General features: G+C 39.2%; 1 protein-coding gene across 1 annotated transcript in view; it reads right to left on the bottom strand.

The window, feature by feature from the left end:
* The window catches only part of NCOA7 (nuclear receptor coactivator 7), a 79262-nt gene that overhangs the window by 26832 nt on the left and 25008 nt on the right, over positions 1-27422 (bottom strand). Inside the window, 2 exon segments of the mRNA XM_079298085.1 lie at positions 12543-12785; positions 12788-12795. Coding sequence (XP_079154211.1) covers positions 12543-12785; positions 12788-12795 — 251 coding nt within the window.

The raw sequence follows: 27422 nt of genomic DNA, 5'->3' as shown, positions 1-27422 counted from the left end.
ATATAAAGTTTTAAAACGACAAATAAAAATTTCAGACCTTCAAAATAAAAAATTGCAATGAATCCATTCAACCTGACAGGTTCTTCTAAGATAACATACTGCATATATGGTGAGGCCAAGGTCACAAATCGTGCTGTATATGAAGTGCTCACAGCAGAGTGACTGGAAAGCCTGGCAAAGCAGCACACCACAATATACTGTCTCTGCAGTTCCCCTTATCTTCTTCCTTTTCTCCTCCAGGAAGCCAAACATTTTCTGACATGATCTGAGGGCAGGTAGCTCTAGTATAGCCACAGAGGCACACAGAGCACACACAGGCAGGATGGAAGCCTCAGGAACCACATTTCTTTCAGTCAGACCTAGATGAAGAACTCCACAAGCTCTAAACAACTGCCTTTGGCTACTTTTTGAACTTGAACATTTGCTTAGTGGTGAAATGGCTCATGGCTTTGCCTCCCAAATTTTCCTGCACTGTATGTACACTGGAGATGGGATTGCACATCCATGAGAAGTGACTAGGTGTTAATGCAAATTTGATCACACTGCATTTTTAGGCAAAGGGCAGAGTGGGTGGACTGAACCTCTCTGTGTTTTTGGGAAACTTGTAAATTAAGAATTATGTAAAAATAGTAAAATAATAAGCAGCAAGAAGAAGAATGCCAAGTGAGAAAAGGCAAGAAAATACAGGCTTACTGAAAATGCACAGGTCGAGAATGGGAATTTTTCTGCCCTTAATGGTATATTTGTATCTCAGTTTCCTAGCAGACTCTTGACATTTCGTTTAGCAGTGCCACAGGAAACCTTACAAAAAAAGTTACCTAAGAGTAATTTGGAAACCAACTATCGAAGGAGTACGATAAAGAGGTCAATCAGTTTATCACTCAAAAGACCTTGACGCATGATAGGAGAATTACACCTCTGCAACTGTGTAAATAGCTCTGTAAGTAGATAGAATAGGTCAAGGAGCATCAGGAGCCTCCTGCCCACACAAGCATTCACTGAACTGCTCTGTTGCTTCAAGAGCTCCACATCAGTTCTACGCCAATGAACCCCACACTAAAATGATGTGCTCACAAAGCAATGCTTTCCTTCTTGTACTTCATACTCAATTTCACTGAACATCCTCATTAATGCTATTTTAAGGGTGAACAAATAAATAGTCATTATTCACCTTCTGCATGCCATTCATGATGCCATAAATTTCCAGCATCTTTTCTTAGTTGCTTCACTTTCTCCAACTGACTAATACTATGATACTTTGGACTCAGTGCTATTTCTCTGATCACACAGGCTGGCCTTCTTGTTAGCTTTTATTCTCCTACTGCATCCTTTTTGAGATGGAGGAAGTAAAACCAGAGATTTTAAGCTATGAAAAAAAGAAACAACAATCTGTGCTAGTGACAGAAAAGAGGGTTTCCTAAAACCTGTGTGATATTAATAATTTTTCCACATCACACACTGATCATTTTTCCATGCTACTCAGTACATCACTGCTTTTTCAGCACATTCCAGTCCCACATCTCTATTACAGATTTGCTAAAAGCGATAAAATACATTACCATAAGTCTAGTCAAGCACCAGGACAAAGGAGTGAAGACCTACTTAAAAGGTTAAAAGAATCTGAAGCTTAAAAGAATCTGAAACATAGTAAATTAAGGGGAGAACAGTTATCCCTCAGAGTAACCTAATCAGGGTACTGATAAGAAATTAAGAAAACAAGGCTTCCTGAGGTAGTTTCCTTATCAGTGAATGAGGGCTGATACCAATTATAGTGTCAGAGATGGAGTACAGTAAATATCACTTAAGTGATTCTAAACACAGAGATCTCAAGAATATGAAAGACCTCCTTAGGATGACAGAGGGGGAAGAAAAATCAGTTTATCTGAATGGTTTTTTTCCATTCCTACTTCCCACTTTTCTGACATTTTAATAACTTTCAGTGATTTTGCTATGTGCAAAGTAGTGCATTGGATTATGTAATTGTGATCCAAAGTATCTTTCTGGCTTTTCTCATGACTCTCAAAGTGATGAACTGAACAGCATTCACATTATAATTACTAGTTTTATATAAAAAGTCTTTCTTTCGGCTCCTATCAAGCGTGGGTGAACCCCACCACCACAAGGACCAGATTCCTGGTTTGGGACACCTTCCACCCATTCTGATGTTTCAGCAGCAACAGCCTCTGAGAAAGACACCCCAGCACTATTCCCTCCTTTAGCCAGCTGCAGCAGTTAGGGAGCATATAAAAAGGTTTTTTGGCCATCTGATCAGACCTATCTCCCTGAAGAAAACCAGAGAGTTAGAAACATTCCTTACTCAGACTTGGATAGTGTACTGCTACCATGTTAAAAGAGAAATAAAAAATCCCTACACTTTCTCACCAACTCAGGTATTTGTTTTTCTTTTCTGCTTCCCACTTTCCCCAGAGTCTCCTGACAAGCCCTCACCTTTACTTCTACATATTTTTAGTCCACTGAATCATATCAGTTGGCTTCCTCCTTCGCTACTGCTGCAGTCATTGAAACAAAAGGGCATCTGTCATCCATCACAACCACACTTGTGCTCCTTCATTACTGAGACTTCTCCTGACAGAAAACAGCAATTCCCTGATCAGTACAAATCCAGACACATGATTCTGAAATATCTATACCTTGAACAACATTCTCCATAAAAACTGATTGTCCACTAATTATTTTCCAAGCAATTATTTCAAAGGAATAAAGAGATCACCAGAAAATACACAGCCTCAATGAAAAATGACAATCAGTTCAAAGAACTGATAAAAAAGATAATAACTCCTTTTGCTACTAGGTATTTTTAGGGAAATTGGACTATTGATATTCATGCAATATTCACATACTGAATACATGAAAAACTGCAAATATGTAAGGAACTTAAATTTCCTCTTTATTTACTTCATCTCCAAGAAGTTGATTTAGCTCCTTTGTGGTCTGACAGCATTATTAGCAAATCTTGTTCAGGAACATGGCAGCATGTAAACACATCTTTCACTCAAGTATCACCACAAAATTTCTGACTATCCACTACATCAGGTACTCAAGGACAATACAGAGTGAGGAGAACAAGCCTGTCAACAAAGCAGGGCTGAGGGAAGGAATACTTAGGCATCACAAGAGCAACTATGGACATTTTCTAAAACTGTTAACACTAAACATGCTGGTTTTCTTCATTATTTTTCTGCTTGAACACACCATAGCCTGCCTGGGAAGGCTATGCCATGTAAGCCAACCTGGACAAATCAAGCACTGCACTTCCTGTCTATTGATTGGTGTTTGCAAGGTCAATAGAGATGAAAATCACGAAGATTCTAAAGATACAGGACATATGCCCATGTTTTTGTGTCTGGTGATGGCATCTGACGGGCTGCTGACTGCCATCACCTCATCACACAGATCCTCAGAAGCCATAGAAAAGAGCAACTCAGTTCATACAAGTTACTGATCCCAAGCAAGTTGCAAGTTGTTGTGACCCAACAAGTTGCAACAGAAACATCACAACAGACTGAGAAGATATTAGGAAATGCCAGTAGAGAAAGCTGGAAGCAAGGCAATTACACAATCAAAAAGATCTGGCTTAACTTTGTATTATTATTTAAATGCACTTGAAGAGAGTGCTGCTTTTCAGAGCATTTATATTAACTTTCAACAGTGTTTTTCAAACTCAATATGGGAACTTCATGAAGAAGAGAAATTAAAAGAAGAAGAGAAGAGAAATTAAAAGGCTGCCTTGAGGATACAAGGCCTGAGTTATGCAGGATAAAAATGACTACCTCATGCCTCTGCTTGGAGACCAAAAGATCTGCAACATGATTTCAAATGCATTATACTTTGCTCCTTACATACTTGACTTATCAATATTCCTGTCTTAGAGAAGAATGTCTGAAATTAGAATGAAAGTATTCTGCCTGTTCTCTGAGGGCAGAAATCCCAAGTGGCTGTGGTGAGTCACTAGGAAGGGGAGAGCTGATGCACCTGGGTGCTGCAGAGGACTGCTCCGCAGGGTACAGGCTCTGGAAGCCCGGGTCAGGGAAGAGACAAAGGATCCAATCTGCCTGGCTGACAGCCCTCCCAGGAAACATGGAAGAAAAAGACCTGTGAGAGTCCAACTCTTCATCCCAGCACAGGATACACTACCAAGACCACCTCTGAAGAGCTGCACATGCCCTGCAGGTACTTGAGACTAACTTCACAGGGCACTGTGCTCAGCAAGCACAAGCCTCAGCAGGCAGCTGGCACATCCTAGGAAAGCAAGACTACCCCAGGCATGATGAGCCAGTGGATCCTGGAAGTGACAAACTTGCTAACCACAAAGACATATTTCCCTTCATTATCCCTGGCAGAAATATGACAACTGTTTTTATTAATTCTCCTGGCATGCTTCCTTTTCACCTCCTGCACATGCACACCTGTCACAGTCTCACCAAGGGCTCCACTGCCTTCCTCTCTTCCTCTGGGACCACTTTTCCAGAAATGATAAGTGCATCTGAGTTTAAAAATAATTAAGAATATAAGTGTTCACTCTTTCTGAAAATTCAGGCCTTGGGAAAACAGACAGCCCTTCAAAACACACCTGGGTCTTTTAGCAGTGAGATCAGCTTTAGCTAACCAAACACCAGCCTGTCATTCCCTAGTCTGACCTTTCCAGAATAGATCACAAGATGTCACTGCCTTAAATCTTACTTTCACTGCCATGAATCTTACTTTGAGTAATTGCTGTAGTGGAATGCAACTTTGTAAAATAGCAAATCCTGGTATTTTTTCCCCCATGACAGAAACACCACTTTTTAATTTTCTGCCTCAATAATTTATGCCACTGTTATAAAGGTATCCCTGATTTCTAATCTCCACTTGTTTCTCTCCCTGTCCTGGTCTGCTGAGCCTGTCAAAGCCCTTTGCTATGATACTTCAATTGCATAAATAATAAGGTTCTTGAGTTTTTTCTCCCTCAAGAAAAATTATAACCAAAGTAGTCTCTCACAACTCCCTCTAGTCTCCAAGTATTTTCTTTCTTCCCTGAGCTGTGCTAAACAGAACAGAACAGTAAACTAAGTCAGAGAACCCAAATTAAGAGGAAAACATCCCCTGTTCCAGCATCCTGGGTCCTAGAGGTCCGGAGAAGACTAACAAGGACAAGCAAAGCCATGAAACAGCTTATATGTAAAGAATGCCGAAGATCTTCAGCCTGGAAACTACAGAAGAGGGATATTTTATAGAGAGAAAAGAGCAAACAAAAACCCAATCAACCATCCAGAAAACAACAAAGAAATGCATAAGAAGAATCACAGGAGTCTGGGAGATGGTGAGTAAGGATCAACTGTTCAGATACTTATACAGGAACCCATGGTGACCCAACAAAGCCAGCAGAAGCAAGTTTGCTCTTCAAGAGAATGGTAGCAAACCTGTCCACTCTCCACCAAAAGATACTGCAGAAACCTGCACAGGCCCAGGGAGAGGCAAAATAAACATATGGTAGAGCACTCTAAATGCATGAACTATGAGCAGCTCAGAAGAGGACAGTAGTGTGGATGCTTTCACAAAATTCACTGTGTACATCATCTTCCATCCAGGTGTGGCCTTTGTGGAAAAATATATGCCACACTAAATGGGCTCTGGTCTGAAATAGCATGGGCTTTCCTACTGCCCTTCTAGCACTACTTCACCCTGGAATCACACACACCACCAGGCTTGCACATAGCAGTTCAGAAGCAGTCACACTGTAATTCCTTTTACTCACTTGCATAAAATTTTCAAGTACCTGTACTATTCTTTTTGCCTCCAAAATTATGTTTTCCAAGTTTATGGTCAGGTAAATAGGCACATCAAGTGCCCCAAGTAATTTTTCATATTTTACAGGCCATTCATCCTGGAAAGCTTTGTTCTACAACCTACCTTTGCCTATACTCAAGTTACCACTCAATCCACATAACTCCACATTGGTAACATGGTGGGAACTCTCCCCCCTCACCTCTAAAGTGCTAAACCACACAGAAAGATTCTGATCCCTTCAGAGCTAAACACACTTAGTCATCCTACCAGAGGGACCTACCATCCCAATTTTAAACTTGAGACATTCTAGAATATAAATTTAAAGGCCATACAAAACACTAGTACATGACATCAGCAATGTAATGCTTACAAATACAATTTTCCTTGAATGACAATTTAAAAATGAAGTAAGGAATATTGAAAGCTTGTATCAACCTTCTTGAAACTAACAGAAAAATACACATCAGTATCACTAATGCATCAATAAAGTCTCAGGACTCCTATGTAAAAAGCAGCTCTGTCAATTAAAAAAAATTTGTGTCTATTAAACTGAGTGGAGAAAAGTCACACCACAGTATGTAAATAGATCAATTCTCCTTCTATGTCCTTTCATCTTCCTTGTTGTCAGAAGCACCAGAAAATTACTGAGAATTCAACTGCTAATATCACATACTGAGCTAAAATTATTTTTAGTTTCTCTTTTGTTCTTGACAAGAGTTAATAAATCTCTTAATTTTTATGTTCCTGGACAGTTATCATGTTCTGTCCTTTACTTTCCCATCAAATTCCCTTGCTTCCTACTTGAAACATACATCACATTACTATCAACAGGTGAGTTTACAAGTTTGTTTCATATATCCATATAGCTTTATTTCCTTCTAACAGCAGACTTATTTTCCTTCCTAACAGCAGACTTAAAAACAGCTCAGTCTTCTGGGATTAGCTCGTTTGCCTTGAGCATGGTGCTAATAATGCCAAGGTTGTGTTGATGGGCAATACCTACCTATTACATACAAAACATCAAGTTTCAACTATTTGCATCTTTTATTTAGTTTAACAACAAACAAAAGCTTATCCATCAAGATAGAATTGGAAGAGGATACCACACATGGGGAGCTTGCCCAGTGTTAAAACATTTCCACACAAATGTTCAGATCTTAAATGCTAACAACATTATTACTGGTACTTACTGCTCAGATTGAATTCTCCTGCCTATGGACAAGGCATTCTTTCTCTATGCAACTGTTTCTAGCAAACATCTGTTAACAGCACAGCTTGAACATAACCTGATGGCCTTAACACTGATCCAGTGGGATAAGACCATTTGTTCTCATTCCGAAAGAAGTCACCTGAAAACAGCTGCCTTTCAGTCATCTATCCACTTTATTCTTTCCACATGGTTTCTATAACCAATGCTAATAAACCAGCTTCCTGAAGCTTCCCAATCAGCCACTGCCCAGTCAGTACCTTCAGTTTACCCTCCCAGTTATTCCAATCCCTTTGGTATTCTACACAGGCAATTATAACCAAATTGACTTCTTCCTATGCTGCTTCAATTTTATTTGAGATCTTTATTCTGAAAGAAACCTATTTTTTCCATTTTCACCCCTCCTTATATCCACAGTCATTTTTGGCCTGAAGCACAAACACTAAGGCAAGGTCTCAGAACCTGAGAAAACATATCCTGTTCTGTTATATTAAGCAACTTAAAAAAAACACTGAGCAGGATTACTTAGAATAGAAAGTACTTTGCTACACAAATATGGCTGACCAAATCAAGCCCCCAGAGATTAGGGCTGATTACATTTAGCTAGCTACAAACAAAAATTTATATAGGGTTTTTTTTTTTAATTTTCTTCTTTTTTTATGAGTAGCCCCTTAATTAGGTCCTCAACTGCATCTTACTGTTCTGTACCAGGTAATACAAAAGACAAAACCAAGATAAACATAAACATAAGGAAGTCCTATTTTTTACTCAATATTGTCTGGAAAAGTCCACTTCAGATTAAGCCTGTTTAGCAGATAACCTAACTTTATGCCATGTGCATCCAGTAAGAGTCCCACCATTTCATTACATTTAAATTCTCAATAAATTTTCATTGCATTGCAAGCAACTGACATCCTTCAAACAAAGTACTTCTGGTATCATGGGAGCTGCCTCTGCCGTTTCACTGCCAGTCAGGGCCAATCTCATCACATAATGAGTAAAGAATATTGCTATGCCCTCTCTGCTTTACTTAATAAAATTTGCTCTTGGTCATTTACCCAGAACATTCAGAGGCTTGGTAACTGCACACATGCTGCACCACTCCTCTATCACTCCCTGCTCAACAGATGGCAAGGAGGACAAGTCAAAAAGAAGGCATTTGCTTTCTGCCCCTAGGGAGATAATCTGGCACCTCCTGATCAATATGTGATATACCATCTAATTAAATGGGCATATACCACTTTCCTTCTCATGGTGTTTAGGAGTTCTGCTTGTTTTGATGTAAATCAGAGCTACAAATAAGAGGGGGTTTTGTTACTCTTACCTCTCACTCCTGCAGAAACTGAACACTACACAGTGAATGCAAAAGGATGGCTTTATTACTACAGAGCAGAATGATAAGCTAGTCAACTGAATTTTGTTTTGTTGACAAAAGTAAAAAGGAACAAAAGTTCCTACCATAAGTGGTATGGAACAAGCCACCTAAATCAAACTTTTTTTACCACTATTACACTGCTTGTTTTCAGAAGCTAACCGTTTTACCTGCTTCAGCATCTTGAGTGGCACAACACAAATGTTGTTCAGCAACTCCTGACAGGAATTGTCTTTTCCTAATCCCACAGGAGTCAAATCAACACCTTTCAATAAAAACAAGCTTCTCAGAGAAAGCATGCCAGAACCAAGCAGCCAAGTTGGAAAAGGAGGTCAGCTGGGTTATCCCAAGAAGGGGAGAGCATCCTGAGCACCAAGTACAGCAGCCAGAGCTCCTACACATTGTACTGTGCCAGACAAACATGTCCTCAGAAATCTGAAATATGTTTACTGCAGCAACAACAACAGAAAGAGTAAGACAAAGTTAAAAAGCAGATTACCACAAAAGCCAAAAGATGTGGCAAAAATATAGAGAAAGGAGTGTTAATTCCACTGATTTTCAGGAAAAAAACAACAAGCATTATTAGCGTCTTGGGTGTTCCAAGGCAAGAGAACAAGGGCTGAATCTCAAGGCAATGTCTTGTAGGATGACATTTGGAGACTGAATGTTGCAAATTATTGTGGAACTTGCACTGAAGAACAGTGAAAGTGCTAAGAGAAAAGGAAGCTATGAGGCTACACTGGAGAAACTTTCTGGCAGTAGAACCTATTCAGTCACTTAGCAGTGCCTAAAGAAAAAGGATCATTCCTGTAGAACTTCAGGTTATTTGTAAGGGTGCCACTGCAGTGCAAGCTGATATGCTGTACTGAACAGCACAGCATTCGGGCTGGGAGAGGGATGCTGGAGGATCCCTTCCTACAGGATGCCCCAGCTGCACATCCTCCTCCTCCTCCTCCCCGGCTCGGCGGTGCCACCCACCGGCATGAACACACGGGATGCAGGAGAGGAGCTCGGGCTGCACCGCTGCACTTCACCTTCCTCAAATAATCCACGTCTTTCAACCACTCTCTTTCATACACAGCTTGGCAGGGATAACCACCTCCAGCTCTGCACAGCCTGCAGAAGCTGTGTTAGTCCTTCAGCAAGAGAAGAGGAATTTACTGAGTCAACAAAATCCTCCTGGCAGAATTGGTGCCTGCGGGAATCTATTAAAAAGCACGGCATTCGAAGTGGGAGTCAGGATGTCACTGCATTTATAAATTCAAAAAGGCAAACACATTCACAAGCCTCTAATGAAGGGACGTGGTGTTCAAGGAAAAATTACAATGAGATATTCCTTCCCCCATCTTTTAGAACAGTAAGTAAAAAAGGATTAATTGTCCTGTAAAATATGAAAGGGAGATTATTCAGAGGACAGTGGTCTTCATTCTGTTAGACTGACAGACACAACTCCTCTGGACTCAAATAATCTAATGACAGAACCTCCATTAAGCCACAAAGCTTAGTTGTATCATGGGAATACACAAGGCTGTTGCTACATTTAATAATTTTTTCTTCTGAGGGGAATTTAAACATTTTGAAAAAGTGTAGAAAGCATTTTGGGGGAAAAAAGGAGTCATTCCTGTGTCATATTTTCATAAAGTTAGAATTACAGAACTGTTCAAGTTAAACATGATCTTAAAGTTCATCTAGCTCCAATGCCTCTGCCATGTTCCAGACATTAGTCAAAGCTAAATAGTTGGGCAGAAACAGACAACAAAACTCCCAAGCCCTTCAGAAAACATAAACAGAAAAATGGTTAGCAGAGAGAGAGTGCATGCTTTTTAGTCAGAGAACTTCAGAAACATCAATAATGGGAGAAGTCAGAAGGAAAAAAAAGACAGGGTAGAGGGGGAGAGGGAAATTAGGTGCATGTATCCCTGACATTAAATAATTAAGACAGACATATATATATGGATAATCCCTCTCAGGCACTTTCATATGAAAACATATCAACAATGAAAAGATAAAGTTGTTACAGACTTGGCAGTACCTTCCCACCACTGCAGCTGCAGAGAAATGCTGAATGTACACCTGGCAGAACTGTGCTCAGATGGACAGATGGGTCTGTCCTCTGCCATGCCATATGCAGGTAAAAGGCAAACTACTGGATCAAGTCCAGCTCTTTCAGATGGCTGTGGGTGTTCAGACAGCTCTAAGAAACTACCCAGGTGTTGGAAAAGGTGGCAGCTTTCTGGACAGCAGCAGTAACAAACAGCTAAGCAGGTATACCTGTACTGTGGTGGGTGAAGGCAATAGAAGCCATGCAGTCCAGTGTCATGGCAACTAACAATTCTACTGAAAACACACAATCGACTCTTTTCTGCCTCTAAACTTTCACTTCTGCAATTTGTTGTTCCAGTTGGGTGAAAGCCTTTAGGAACAACCGAAAGAAGGCATTTAAACAAGAAGGAGGTTTTTATCTCTCTGGATTTTGTCAGTTGGGTCTGTGCTCAGCTCAACAGCAGCATTAAATTATTTCTCAACATAAATTCTGTATTTCTGCAGAACCCAGAAACTTTGCACACCTACATGATGATCAGTAGCATTTCAAGTCACCCTGTAATGATGCCAGCCCATGTGAAACTGTGGAACACTTAATGAAACAGACATAAGTAAAACCTGAGTTTGTACTGACTGTTGGATCACAAGTCAAAGACAACTCAAAGACATCTTCACTTTCTCCTTAGCTAGCACTGCCACATTCTTCAGTGACAGGAAGTGATCCCATTGCCCCCCATCTCACCATCTCAAGTGCCAACTGTTGCAGAATTTTTTAATTTAACTCCTGAAAAATTTGAGAAACAAAATTCAGCTACCTCAGAAACCCCTAAATTCCTCTAGGTGCAAACCAACAAGTGCTTCTAGAAGAAGCACTTCACTAGCAATGCAGCAGAAATTTATGTTTTGGTGTGTTTGGGGTTTTTTGTATCAGCATACTACCAAAGCAGAAAGAATTTACATGTTTGTTCATGAACAATTCTCCAGTTTTCCTTTTAAAGATTTTATTTCCAGAACAGTGTGGTCAGAACTTCAGACAGAGAGAAGAAAGTTTTCTTTTAGTTGTCAAATAATTGCTCTCATCACATTCAAATCTGCCAAAAGTTACAGCCTGATCAATAAATCACTGTAAACCCTTGAACTTGCCAGGAAGCATTACTCCAGGGTTTATCTTCTTTATGGCAAATAGTGCCTCACAAAAGGCATTCTTCAGCTGTGGGCTAGTCTGCGTGAACACTCAGCACATAACATTTCTGCTGCAGATTTCTTTTTTTATCCTAAAGAGGTCTCCTCCTTAGGAGTCAGTCATCCATACACACACTCTGTGAGCAGTAAAGTAGTCTGCTTTGAGGATAGGTACAGTTTTCTGTTCCATTCCTTCTCTTTGGGAAAGGATTTTTTACAAAGATAGAACCAGAGTTCTCCAAATCTAAGAATTCATTCCACCAAAATACCAGGACAAAATCTGGAATGAGAAGTATTTCATAAATCATACCTAAAATCACTTAAGAGTATCTAACAAATTACAATCCAGAACTGCAAACAGACGTGTATGTGACTCATCTCATATATTAATTTACAATTAATTTTTTTCAGAAGTTCTTGCAAAAAAATCTAAAAAGGAATTTATAATTTATGCAGTTACTTAGATATCGAGGGGGTGAAGGGGAAACAAGCAATCACACAAGCTCTTTGACATCTTGTTTAAAAATATGCAGTTAATTTACTTACTTCCTCACACTTCAACAGACAAACATGAATATCAATTTAGACTGAAGCCTTAAACAGTATACATCCATTTATGAAAGAAATAGCCCTGCCAAAAAAGCTGAACCCCATAAAACATTGAAAACAGATAATAAAAATAACTCAAATAAAATGCAATAATAAACTAACTGCTGCCTAGAACAACATTAAGTTTTAGAATTAAGAAACATGATACTGGCATTTTTGTGAGAATGCAAGGTATAAGTTAGTAGCAGATATTTTGAACTATGCAATTCTATTTGCCTTTATAGGAAGGATATCCAAAGTTAATTACCCTTTTAAGAAAGGCCTACAAAACATGAGAAAAATACACTAGCAAGCTATCAAAACAAACATATTTTAAAATACTACAGCATTAGCATAACTCACCGGTACTATAGTATCTTTTAAGTTCTGTGCGTCTGATGTCTTTCAGTTGACTGTACTTTTTCTTTTTCTTTTCCTTGTCTGGAGCAGCTTCCTTTTCCCCAGGAAATTTACAGTTGTCTTCAGAGGAACTGATTTGCTCCAAAATAACTTTACTTTCATCATCTTTCTCAGAAGGTGTTTTGGAAACAGGAGATCCAGGGGAATTGGCAGAGACTGTCTCGGTGGTTTGTTTGACTTGCCTTTCTTTTTCAAGCTGTGCATGAAGAAAAGAAACCCACACTAAGATTTAGCCAATCTCTACAGACAAGTTAGCTTACTTTCTAAATTGATCTTTTTAAAAATGCATTTAATATCAGAATTCTTTGCCCTTTAAAAATCACACACTTGGCATCAGTAACTTGGTAACTAAGATGATCCTACCTCATAATCTTTCTTCCATTATACCATAATCTCAAGGATACCTTCTCAAGAATAACAAAAAAGGTAGTAAAGTGTTTACTGAAGAAGAGGATCAGGGAAAAAAAAAACCAAACCCAAACTATTGAAAAGCTGGGGTTTCTTAAAAAGACTATACAACTAAATGTAAAAACAAGATACTGAATTTGCGTTTTCAAGATGAAGTTTGGTACAAAATAAAACCTCGGATTACAATGTACTATAACACAACAGCTAACAACAATTCCACACTCCACTGCTCCTGCTTTATAAAACCATCTGTTCTCACATAAACTTGTTACTTTTTTCCATTTTGTCCAAGGTTATCTCCCAGAGGCCACTCATACTGCTTCACAGCTGTTCTGGCACAACCCACACTAGCTGGTATTCTAAGTGTCACCCAGGAGCTCCTTCTGTAACATGATCAATGTGGCCACAAACTGCTTGTGCCAGAACATTTTCCAGCTGCCCAGATTTCTTCTGAGAGAAATCTTAATGAGCTGCCTATAAATCTTCCAACTTATCACTATAGCAACAAGAGTATTTTCTTTTCAGAAGACTCCTTAAAGCACAGTTCAAGTGAGAAAGATGCTTCAGGAATCCTAACACAGAATTTTCTGCTAAATCACCATCTTTAGCACTGAGTTTGCTTAGTGAGAGTGAAGACTGACTTTATGGGTTGAGGGTCACTGTCACTAAAATAGTTCCCAGTTAATCACTGACTCCTACCATACAAAATGAAAAACTGATCTATCTAATGGTGCTTCTCTTCAGTACATTAACTTCTTGGTTACAAGGTACCTAAGGGAGTGAGTAGTATAATTATCTTGTTGATGCCAAAAACTTTGTTTTGCGCACAGGAAGAATTATGCATAGAAAATACAGACAACCAGTGAGTCACCACAAATGGGAAAAGGTTACATGAGCTCACAGTAGTAGCTTAAATAAGTGAAAGCTTAATACATTAAGTTATTCATATAATGCAGGAATTTCAGAGATTCTTTCTTCTGCCTTTTATGTTTATATGCTTTTCATGTATTCTTTTAGACTACAACATAAAAATAAATACACAGAGCCACTGCAAATTTTAGAAAGACATTTCAAGCTATACACATTTTTAAAAAAAATAAAATATTAAAACCAGTTCCAAGTTTAGAATGTTTAGACTGAGAAGGGTCAGTTTCTCAGACTACATGTGACCCATGCTTTCTAGTGAAACACTTCAAAATACTGTCTTACAAACTGTGCCTCTCACACATGTTGCATACATATTTCTTAATGCTTCCCAAAATAGGAAGATTCACATCCTGCAGCCAACCCAGTGATGATGCTGCAGTTCCCCATTCCTTCAAACCCTGTAAGACAGATCTGTAAGACAACTAGTAGCAGTAGCTCATGCTCTGGCCTGCAAGAGACAGTGACTGTATATTAAATTTATGGATTCAGCCCTGACTACATATGAAAACAATATACAGGGATTTATAAAAGACTAGAAGTGACTATATCTATATAACAAATGAAGTGTTTAAGTTAAGTGTTAAACTAGACTAATGAAAATTTGCATATGCAAAGGAGGCTTATTTTTAACTAATAAGCCACGGCCCTTATGAAAGACTGCTGTAGCAATCACAATGGGTGTATTTAGCTCTGCTGTAAATCTTGGCAAAGCAGCCCTCTATGCTGAAATGGCATATTCCCACCATGGTTATACCTGATTCCAGACTTCTAAATGAGCCATATTCCTGACTTTTGACTTCAGTAACTCAATGACCTTCCTCTGTGTGTGCATATGACAGGATACCCAAATCACCTGCTTCCATATATGAGAACTACCAAGCATCCACTGGCACCCTATTTCTACTCACACTGAATCAGACTTCTGTCTTCAGGTTCACAGTTTATTTGTTTTGATCACAAACTCTGTTAGGTAAGCTTTCTGCAGTATGAATGAAGTATCTCAAAACTACAAAAGAGCTACTAATGGAAACGTAGAACCCTTTACAGCAGGAGAAAAAAAAGAACAAAGAGAAAAACCTCTCTAGAGGTCAACAGTCCTTGTGACAATACTAACAGCTTCTGTCAGTACTTTCCTTAAAACATTCTCATTTGAACTGGAGTTTTCAAAGATGCCCCTGGCAACTTTTAGAATAAAGAGCCAAAACAGAACTGGTCCATTAGTGATAGAAAAAAGGAAAGCAGAAAGGAGAGTCTGAACCAATTCACTGAAATGCAACTGACTGGTTCTTGTCCTCAGTGTTTAATCTTGCTGCACTCCCATCATTGCAGCACACTGGGGACTCATTACACAAGGTACAGCATCCCCAGCACACAGCTGCTGCTGCTGTGAATGGACAGTGCCACCAGCATTCTTCAGAAGTATCATCAAGAATCTGGGCACTCCATAATTTCTATTCCATCCCCATGGTAGGTATCAGATTTTCAGATGGTGCCAAGCTCCTCCTGCCCACTGCTCTGTGACCATCCAACTCCAAAAGTGGTAACCTTAGCACTAGAAAAAAAGACTAAATTAAGACTAAGTGTCCATGACATTCCTGACATGACTCAGAGTAACTGCAGCTCTAGGTTGTGATCTCTGCTTGTAAGGTGCTTCTTCCAGAGGTTTCTAAAGCCTGGTAAAAATTACCCAAATCCCTCTAATTCACCACTCCTGAAAAGCCTTGCCTGTAATATCCCAAGGAACCAAAACAAGCCCTCAAACAGCATTTAAAGCCATAACAGCAGCCTCAAACTTACCATGCTTTTTGACATTATGCACCCTCTTAGTAAAGCAAAGCCCTGTTTACACATGAGGTAATTCATTATTAATGCACACAGGTATAGTGCAGCAGAGATTGGGCTGTGAAGAGCACAGAGGGTTTACTGCACCTTAAACTCCAGCCTCCACACACCCTTCTGTCTGACCTGTATATCCCACACAAGCTGCCAGTCCTTCTCCTGATCAGATTTCAAACCTGTCACCTCCTAAAGAAGGTAGGGGCTGAAAGTCTAATCTACTCTTCTCCTAGGTCTCAGGTACTTCCCAGCCTTCATGACATGAGCTGCTATGGACAATGGTTTTAAGAACACAAATTGCTGAATTATTTCTTTTTTTAACTGCTTTGGAGTATTTTGAGTGGGTTTGTTCAGTTTCTAAGGGGATGTCTGTGAACAAATACAACATTCAGTTTTGTCCTAATAGTTATGAAAGTGAAAGGAAGCTGAACAAAACAAAACAGAAAAACAAAACAAAAAAATTAAACTTTTCAGGCAAAACAAGATGCATAAAGTGAATTCATAAAGCGTTGCTGCAGAAAATGCTTAGTTTACAGTATCAGTTGATGGCTATGTTGTGTTCCACTAAGAAAGCTGCTGGGAAAGAAAGACAAAGAAAGAAACAGGGAAGGCAGGACAAACTAGCATCTTATCTGTAAAAACACTCCTGTTCATGAAGAAAGTCTTACTTATCTGTAATTTCATTTGGACACCAGATAACATTCTTCAAGCTAATTGATTCTGACAGGCAAAACATTTCTTCTGAGTTTATACCTCAAGTGCTTTCTCAGCAACAACCAGTAACCCATTTTCTAAGTTTGTCCAAATACAAAGTTTACCAGCAAAAGCAAAACTTACTGCAATACAAAGATCATTTAATGTAATAAAGACTAATGATCTGAAATGGACACAATCTCAGAGGCAGGTAAAAATGCAAGGTTAGCAGTGCTCTTTTAAATTAATTTGCAACTGACTGTTTAATACTTTGGGCACTGACTTACAGGAAAAGGACTAGGAAAGATTCCAAGAAATGGGCTACTTCATCTTCCAGACCCAACTCCATGTGACTGCCTATGAAAGGCAAATAACTAGTTTTTAGAATAAAACAGCCTGAATTTCCCATTATACTTATAAGATAGGTGGTTAGGGTAAAAAGGAAACTGCTCAGAAAAAAGAGAGGTGATGTTGTCTGCTCAACTTCCACTAGAAACTACAAGCAACCAGTGAAGCAACTCTGAGACAATAAAGACAAATGGAAATCTGACAGAAACTTTTTTCCTAGAAATTTCATGTTGTTTTGCTTTACATTTATTCAATAGAGGTGTCTAACAGACAATTAAATAGGACCTCATTCAACACATAATATCACAGCCAAAGAGCACTAGGTCCTTTTCACAGGATGTTCTAAAAAACTCCTGTGATAGTAAGGCATGTTTTTTTATGATGCATTAGATGAAAAAAGATCATACACCATGTACAGCCCTTACTTTAGAAACAGAAGTATCTAATAAAGTGGCCCTCCAAAAATATAAACAAAATAAAGGGGAAGGGAGAATAAATCTTTTTGTCTTTCAGCTGACAAACTGAAGTTTTCCTTTTTGGAAATCTTCCACAGTGTGCATCCTCTAAAATGTGCCTTGATATCCGGCATACAATCATCTTAACATCCTGCAGAGCACAAACAGATCATGTTCCTCAAATGTAATTTTTTAAAATCTATGCATATATACAAAAATATTAGAAAAAAAATCCTTTAAAACACTTCAAACACCTTAAATTGTTTTGTTCCCATTAAGATTCTTTTATATAAAAATTATATGCACCCCAATTATTTACTTCAGAATTAATAATTTTAATTTAAATCTCTGCACTGATTACAATATATACTAGTTTCTTTCTAACCTCTATGCCTTTCTCCATTCTTCTGGAAGAGCTAAATAAATCAAATTCATGTCAAAAAGCCCCATACCTACCTACAGAAATCTTGCAGTAAAAATCTCCATTAGTCACCCACTGGTCTGATCTCAATCAGCCATTCTGTACCCCCTGCACAGGTCACCCCTCTCCCCTTCACCCAGTTCAGTGTAAGAACAACTCAGCCAGCTCCAGGCATGGCTGTGCTCTCATCCCATCTGATGGAACTTAAAGAATAGGACAGACAAAATAAACCACAGCTGTTTGTAAAGCCAAAGGAAGTCAGACTGCTTGCCAGACCATAACACTTTACCCAGACCTCCCCAGTGTGGCTACTTTCACTTCAGCATAGAAACAAATACAAAGCCATCCACCCTCAGAAATCTTCCTAAAAGTGAACAGCATCCACCCTGCAAGGAAGCACAAACCATGGAACACCAGCCATTTCAGGTTGGCACAAGCCCTGTTTTGGAAACAAGCAAGATACAAGGCTATATGTTTACTATTAAAACAGACTATTAAGGCATATGTAGGGAAGAGAACACATATTTAAAGAACTAACCATAGAGAGGAAAATGCTACAAAAAATAAGTTCTGAAAAAGTTATCAAGGACAACTGCATGGTTCCAGTATGGTGTCTGCAGACACTCACAAGTGTCCATAACCTGGTCATTCCAAAGGACAAAAAACAACTCCTGAAAGCTCTGATAATAGTAACATAGGTCCAAGCTGGAAATTTCCACTTTTATTGGAACTCCTGTTACTGATTGACAGCAAGTACCAGCACCAGGCTTCACAGATGGTCAGCCAGCAGCAATGCTCAGGAAAGCTGGCATACTCCAGAGAGTGAAGTGCTGTACTGACAATCCAGGGCATGTCCATTTTCTTCTCAATAATGCCTTTAACTTAAAAATCAAGTCACTACATCTATTTCATCATCTTTAATGTGGAGGGAAAGATTTGTAGTAAAGTTGTTCTGGAATTTTAAAGACACTACACCTTCTGATAAAATGAGCTCTTAGATTCAATAAAATATGTTAATCTGCCTTCCCCAATTTCCTGACTTAGATCAGGGAATTTTAAATATCTCATCTAACATCTTTTCTATTTATTTAGGGGATGAGAACAATCCCTGTTTCCCTGGGTAAAACTCAAGAGGGTTTTGAGCTGTCAGAAAGTTGGGGTTTTTTTCCCAAATTTAAGACTACAATGTTCCCACACACATTAACAAAGTTTCCATTTCCAAAAGCAAAAGATCCTCCTCTCTTATGTTTACTTAGCAAAAGAAATTACGATGCATTCAGCACTCCATTGCTATGATAACAAGTCAATCATATCTTTTCCATAGGAAAATTATTCTGGAAAGCTATTTTGCTTGCTTTAGGCATCTATTTGATTCTTTCCCTTATAGCCTTAGTTAATGCAAGCTCTCAAAGAACAGCTTTATGCAGAAGGCAAAAGGAAGAAATCTCTCTCTTCTGATGATTCCTTTAACTTTGCTAGAAGTTCACTTAATAGGCCTATTCAAATAGAGCAGCACCACAGAAATATTGTCACAAATACCAACTTGATTCTTAACACACTCCCATCGTGCTCTTCCTGCTTTCTTCTGCTGACAATGCCAGATACTCTATCCTACCGGGGTGTTCATTCACCACCCTAAAGGGCTCCTACACATGCCAGGAATTCTTCCCAAAGTGGCTCAAGAAGGCATTCTCCCTGCACTGAAGCCCAGGCCAGGGAGGGATGGCCCTGCCCTGTCGCCTCCAGACAGCGCTGACTCCCAGCTGCTCTCCCCCCGTAATGCCAGCTCCTCAAGCCACCATCCCCTCCACATCAGCTGAGAGAAACTGCAAGAAAAAGGGAACTGCAGTTACACAGCAAAGGGGGATCTTACAGAGAAGCTGCACAGAAAAAGCACACCACAGTAAAACTTGTTTATTTTGATGAAGACAATAACCTCATAAGGATGGCTGACACACATCTGAAGTTCCTCCGAAACTTTTATAAACTCCTCACTCCCTGCCTCAAGTGAACACTCTTCATAAAACTCAAATTCCATGAAAAGAGAGGAAGGCCCTTTAAAATTAGTATTTAATTAACATAGCGAAACAAAATGCAAGAATTGAGAACAATCTCAAAGACAACAATATTATTTTGTATAGAAGGCAATGCAGACACCTGTCTGTGTGTAGATTGATTGTGATTCTTACTTTTTAATACTATAATGAAAAGACCATTAACCACATGTATGAAGATGACAAGACAGGGAGAGCTTGTCTACATGGGACAATCACATGGCAGGCATGCACAACTGTACCTTCTAACAAGCATATACCTTAAAGTGAGAGTTTGACATGGTCTGATATTTTCCAGCAGCCATACCATTACAGTAGTGGAATAAGTCCTCAATTACAGTCATAATAGATACAATGTGTATTAATTACTACATCTTAAAACTCCTATAAGGGTTTTATATTAAATATTATATGATTTATGTATTTACTTTTGCCTGAAGAATAGTTTGTATTTTTTCATTTTCACTTCAGCTGAAACATTTAACTTGCAGTCAAAATGTATATGGCTCATGAAGAAGCAATTACTTCGGGGAAAATGAAAAAGCAGAAAGTAAATCTTGCCCACTGTCAGCGTGATGGAAGATACATCAACAGGAAGACACAAGAGGCTTTGCTCTGTCTCCATGTTCTCTGGGCTCTGCAACTCCATGAGGCCTCACTGCACTTGAGGTAGTAGCTGAACTACAATAATAAACTGAGGAAATGAGGAAGTTGCAGTGCTCCTGAATTTAATCCTGTAAGGCAGCTCCTTGCAGCAGCACCCAGGCTGCAGCACACCAGGAGGCTGAGTGCTCTGCAGATGCAGAGCAGGAGGCTGGGGGACAAGCAGGCCAGGAGCTATCTTCAGCCAAGGACAATGACCTCCTATCAAATGCAGCCAGCCCAAGCCAGATAAGGGAGGTGCTCTGTGACATTCTGTCCTGCTGCCTGCCATTATGCCCACTAGTCCATTCCCTTCTGGGCTGCAAAGGAAAGCTTCCTGGCATGCTGGGTCCTACCCCTGCCATGGCAGGTGGGTAGGGAGGTGCTGGCCTCCCCTTCCTCCCCTCTGGTGCTCTGGCACTTCTCCCTGCAGCTTTGGACATGCTCCCACCACTCGTGCCCAGACAGCTCAGCTCCTACAAGCAGTTTTCACTGTTCTGTAACACCTAACAGTACGGTTCTTCACATGCATAAAATTGCTCAGATGCATCCGTCCATGGGACCAGAGTCATATGCTGTAGCTTGGATTGCCAAAAAAAAAAGAAAAAAAGAAAAGGAAAAAGAAGTTTTGGCAGTATTTGTAATACAGAACATCTCCATAACAACAAAAAATTCTTCTTAGCCTCAGGCAAGCAGAACTGCTACATGCAGCACCTGCTGTGGTCCAGGTGGAAAGAGCAGCATCATCTTTTTAACATTTAGTTCACTAACAGATAGTGAACATACAGATAAATCTTCTGTTTGAGGAGGTTTGACTTTTAAAGATTGTCTGATTTAAACACATGATTAACACCTAAAAGTCATTTATTTATAAAAACATTACTAAGAGTAAAAATTCATGACAGAAATGCACTGTTATGCCAAAATCATAATATAATTTAAACTAAGCTTACCAGTGATTGGCTAGCTGTTAAGCTTACACCTACTGAAATAAAAATAGCCACTCCAGAAAAAAATAGTAGCAAAAGCCTGAAGTTATTAGCAATAAATTAAGTCTTATACAAGACAAGTTCTCTGTGCTAGAAACTGCTGTCTCACAGGAAAATACTCAGTGTGTTAAGACACCCAGAGAGCTGATTTATGGCTCATTTACATGACAAAGGTTTTCCAGCATAAGGACAATTATCTCCATCCTCCTCAAATTCTTAACCATTCCTGCTGCTCTCCTTGGGATTTTCTCTCACATAAATCAACAGGAAGAATCCCACAGATCTCAGTGGAATAACATGAAACACTTAAAGCATAGCTAACACACATCTTCAAATAACAGATGATCCTAGGAAACACTCTTTGCTTAGACTACAGAGTAGGACAGAAAAAAAACACCAAAAACCTACACTTACAACTCACCTCCACATAATCAGATTGGCAGGCACAGGGTGAGGTGGAAGAAATCCCTTCCAAACACAGTCTGGAAGCTGGATTAACACTGAGGGCATGAGAGTTTACCATGGGGAACCTAAGGCCATCAGGAATATCCACGCAGCCTCTCACACTGTTCAAAGCCCCACAGCAGAGACAAAAAGCTTCATTTCCTTGTGGAGGCAGGAGTGGGGAGCTCAATGCCTAGAAGCATGCAGCAAAATCTCCAGAACATGCAAACAGTAGTTCAGAGACAGTGTAAACAGACAGGTATCCAGTGTACCCACAGAGGGTCTGCATTATTTCCTCCCACCAACAGAATCCCCTTAGTTAGCTATATAGTGCTTTCCAATCTCTCAGACAGAGGGGGCAAACTGCATATTCCTGCAGGTATCATTCATACCTTTCCCCTTAAACATGCAGCACCCTTACCAGAAATAGACTATACAACATAGCATGGCACATGCCAAAACCATACAGGAAAAACCTCGAATGACAGCAGATACAAAGGCAGGCAATTTTATTTTTGAGCCAGAAACACCTTTCCTGAGGATGCATGTTTAGCTTCTTATCAACCTGTGTTTTCTTCAATCCAGGAAACTCTTAATACAGCCCACAATGCTGACTGCTCTCCTTCTCAAAATACTGTACAGCCCACTCCCTATCACCCATGGTACAAAGCACAGGAGAGCTGACCAGGACTGCTGCCAGAAGGAAGTAAGACAGTTGCTGCTTCTCAGAGCATGAGCAGAAGATGAGTAACAGCACCACTATTAACACCACCATTAGGCATCTCTTTAGGTGGCTGCTTCTAGAAGGCACCTTCATGCTGGAGCAGCTCAGTGATGACAGCTCTGTCATCCACAGGAGACATGGCAAAACCAGAGGGTCAAGTGTGACACCTCCTTTCAGTACCATCTTATACAATATCACTTTAAAATCGACCATGCAACCACACTTCTGCCTGCCAAGTACTATGCTACATTTCCACCAGTGTTTAAGCTAGACTTCATTTTAGAACAGCTCACTGGGGTTAAGCAAAGTTTTATGCAGTAGATACACAAAGCACCTAAGAACAGAAGAGAACACACGCCTGGGAGGCTGCAAGGACAAGACTGTATCTGCAGATACTACAGAAACTGTGCAATTATATCAGACACAGTAAGAAGTCTGTATCTCACCTATCCAGAAAGCCACCCATTTGAAGCCTACAAATTTTATCCTTTTTAAGATATGTCTTTATATCCCTCCAAAAGCAAAAAGGTAAGTGGCATGGCCCACCAGCAATGTCCAGTACATCCCTCAGTGCCCAGCATTCCCAGCTGTAGACTGCAGGGAAGGGAAGCAGAGGAAGTCAAATTAATTGCAACTATGTTAATGGCAATTCTTATCAAAACTGCACAGATGTCTACATCAAGAGGCCTATCATGTAACTATTTATGTTATAAAGAAGGCTACATAAGCTCCTTTTTAAAGGCTGATAAGAGACACCCAAAGATCCCTTTGGGAAAAGCAAATTTAGGGTCATTGCATGCTTCTGTCTAACAATCCAACCTTACAAGAATCTTGCAAGGTGAAAAAAAGTGAAATTACTGGTGTGACACAGTACAATTGAAGATTAACTAAACTCTTTTCTCTGCCTAGTCTGCAACACAGCTCTCAAATCAAGAACATCACAAAACTCCACCTCTCTTTTCTGTCCTAAAAACAAGTCTCTTCAAGCAGAGGCCACACTGTTACTCGTGTCTCATTTCACATGCAGGGGGAAGTGAATGGGTGAGAAGGTTAACCATGTTTCCTGTCATACACAAGCTTTGTGTCTCCATAAACAGCATTTTTGGAACTGGAAAGTTTTAAAGAAATCTGAGGAAAGCCTCAGAGCCCCGTTAAATACTTTCACTAATTCTGTTACCAGTAACAAAATCATCTTCAATCCTAAATGACTCCACTACTCTTGCAGTGGAAAGAACCAAGACTGCAGAAACCACTGTGTTTCCCAGAGGAACCATTTGCATTGGGAATAATTCTGTGATTTAGACAGAAAATGGTGATTCATTTATTTTGCTGAATTCTATACTACACCACAGAATTACAAGACTGCTAACACAGAAACCTTGGAATCCAGAAAGCAACTCCAATGTGAGATGAGGAAAGAGTTCCCAAGATAAAGAGCTGTTCAACTTTTCCCAGGCAGCACTTCAGAAAAGGCAGGTTCAATTTCCCTCCCAACTCTCATTCTCCAGATTTACACCTATTGTAAAAAGAAAACTTTATATATGTATATATATACACATCTACTAAAATAATTTGTAAGCAATGAATAGCATCTCTCAAGCATCTGAAGGACCTGACCAACCTCTCCAAGCTCCACCCAACAGGTCCAAGTGATGCTGTCTGTGAAATTCTAGACATTTTTCAACATCTTACGCTTTGACAGTTGCAAAGGGCAGCTAAAATCCTGACCTACAGCACAGAAGACAAAAAGTCTGCTACAAACATTGAAACCCCTCAAGCATAAGAAGGTAAATCATAACACTGCATGCTTCAGAAAATATTTTCCTTTTTTTAGCTATCCATCATAGCAAATCAACTGTCCTGCACACACATACACACACACACCCTAAATAACAGAGCAAATAATAACCACTGCACCCCCTAAATCTGAAGTAATAATATATTCAGCCTTTTCTTACAAAATACAATGCCCCAGGCATATATGATATTGACTGAAACAATGTGAATAAAATTCAATGCTGTTATTCAGTTTCAGTAACAGGATTATGAGGTAATGTTTATATATCTGGAAGCAGAGTTAAGATATTTTCATTGTACAGATGAACTGAAATGATGTATTATTTCCTAGAGCCATTTAAAAATATTCAAGCATCTCCAGGATCTTGGCTTGACTATTCTTCACACCCAAGATAAACCTCCATGATGGTTTGTTTTAAAAACAATGTGTGGAAAACTTTTTCTCCTAAAAGCAAAAAATAAATTATGGGTGCTACAGGAAACCAGAATAAACACCAACATGTTGGCTCAGCAGAATTAAAACAATTGCAAGGAGGCAACTGCTGGAGTAACAGCAAGCTGAGGAGCACCCAACATTTGAAGTCTCTTACATGAATATAATGAGTCTGGTCAGCAAGAAGCACGCCTAACAGAAAAACTCAGGAAAATGTCCCACATACATGAGATGCCCTCAAGGAAGTATCTTTGTGCATATATTTCTTATCTAGGTTTTCCTCTGCCCTAGTCATCACTGATGCCCTTTTTCCACACTGTCCCTCCGTGCTCACTTTGCTTTTATTTCATTATCTTACCGTGTCTTAATAACCACAGGAATGAAAAATATGAAGTGCTCAATTACTGAATATGGGAATAAAACAGAAGACAGGGAAAGCCCAAATGAGATGCTTACAAATCTGATAGCTTGCAATATACAAAAGACTGACCAAGGGAATGACCGCAGCATGTCAGACCAAGGGTCTGTGTAAGCCAACATCCTGTCTCCAACAGCTGCCAAGAGCAAGGATCAGGGAGAAACCACAATGACATGATGAGTACACACAATGCCTTCCTCAGCTAAGCTTTCCAGACTCTAGCTGTTTACAGCCCAGTAGCCATGTATCAATGATTCCCACTGTTGGAATTATTGTGAAAGCTAAGGTTAGGTCACAAACAACTATGTGACTGAAAAGCTGTACACCATTTGTTGTATGGTTTTATTTATTTTTAAGTATTAAAAATACTTAGAACAGAAAAAAGCTGTACACTGGAGCTGGCAAAGTAAACAAGTGAACAACAACTGCAGTATACATTCATATTTATCTTCTTTAAATCTTGGGTTTAATGTATAAATCTTCATCTGTACGGATGTAAATTTAGGTATCTAAGCCAAGAATCTAAATGAATTTACAATATGCTGTGAAGTCCTTTATTTCCCCCAGATACTGACATCATAAGGAAACAGGAGGTGAGCATCAAGTTATACAACTGGCTTCAGGTTCTGAAAAGGAATTAAGAACCTGGAGCTAAAGGGAGTCTCGGCCCACTGGGATGGCCTTTGGAGCATATCCTAGACATTTATGCAGTTTTCTCAACAGAATGATGGTAGCAAGACTAATGTAAGTTCAATAAACACAAAAGCACCCAAATCCCAGTGAGAATATTTTCCCTAATACAAGTGCTTCATTTTGGCATCAGAAATCCAGCTCTCAGTGGTGGCCAAAAAGAAACTGAAAACTAAAATTCATAATTCCCCTGGAAACAATTAAGAAATCATTCAACATAAGTATGGTTTTTACAGTTAATCTCCATACAGATTGCTCAGATTAAGATCACCACAAGTTGAAGATGTAACGGTTAATAAAATTAATGTAAGTATTTTGGTCAACTTGTTGAAAAGTAGCATTTTTTTCAAATAAAGCACACTTATTTCTTTTCTCTAATACAGTAGTAGACAGCTACTTGACATAGGATTGTACAAACCATGGAAATGCTCTGTAACTTGCTGTGATGAATGCTGAGACCCAGAAAAGGAACCTGAAAAAGTCCCCTTTCTCACTCTTTCAAAAAGCTATTAAACTCTTCCCTTAGGATTTCTCATATTCTTCAACTGCTTGTCCAAAGATATCCAGTATCACATAATAGCACATGCAAAATATAACCAGTAGCACACAACAGCACATGCAAAACAATTCCGTTTTCAAGTGGTACATTCAGCCTTTCAGACTACCAATTTATATCCAAGACAATTCTTTCCATGTGATACACAACACTCATTTTGGTAGTTTCTTTCTAAGTTCAGTTAAAATTTTAATGGCTACTCATTTAATGAGGTGAAGTACCCCTGAACTCAAGCCTACACAAAGGACAAGGCAGAACAAACAGATCCTATATCCTGTGAGAAGGAAGGTGCACAGGCAAAAGGAAATAGGAAGTTGTATCTGGGCTCATGGGCACATAATTACAATAAAAAGCACCAAATATTACAGTAGAGTCAATATATATAGATGTGCCACTGTACATCCATTACACTGTGCTGTTTTTGGACTTGCTGAATGCTAGCACAGATATTGGTCTATTTGTGAGCCAGTGAAACAGAAGACAACAGAAAAAGCCTAAAAACATGGTTGGGAAAATAAGGCAAGAAAATTTAACTACACAGAATAGTCCTTAAGTAGGAGTAACAGTTAAATAAGGACCTATTGCATAAGAGAAATTTATGTTCATGTTACTCTTATACTTTCATTTCTTGTCTGTTAAACTCCCACGAGCCGTGACATTTTATCTACACAAGGAATCTAAATCATTCTTCAAAAAGTTTTGAAGACATGTCTATTTTGTATGAAAAAGAAAAAAAAAAAATCACTTTTTTCTTGTCCTGACAGCCAAGGCAAAAAATAAGCCCTTTACCACAAAATACAGTGAGTAAAATTGCATTTGGTAAGAAGCAAAAATGGATGGGGAAAGTTTCATTTCAGCTTCACTTACTATAGGGAGGGGGAAAGACCTGGGAAAACTGAGGCACTAGGACCATAACTATCTGTAGTGGAAAAATATGATAGCTGAGTGGACCTCTTGTATAGAGCTTTTTCAAATATTTTAAAGGATA

The sequence above is a fragment of the Erithacus rubecula genome, assembly GCF_903797595.1.
Source record: "Erithacus rubecula genome assembly, chromosome: 2".
In the NCBI taxonomy this organism is placed as follows: domain Eukaryota; kingdom Metazoa; phylum Chordata; class Aves; order Passeriformes; family Muscicapidae; genus Erithacus; species Erithacus rubecula.
The sequence above is the reverse complement of the archived record's forward strand: the minus strand, read 5'-3'. Positions and strand labels throughout refer to the sequence as shown.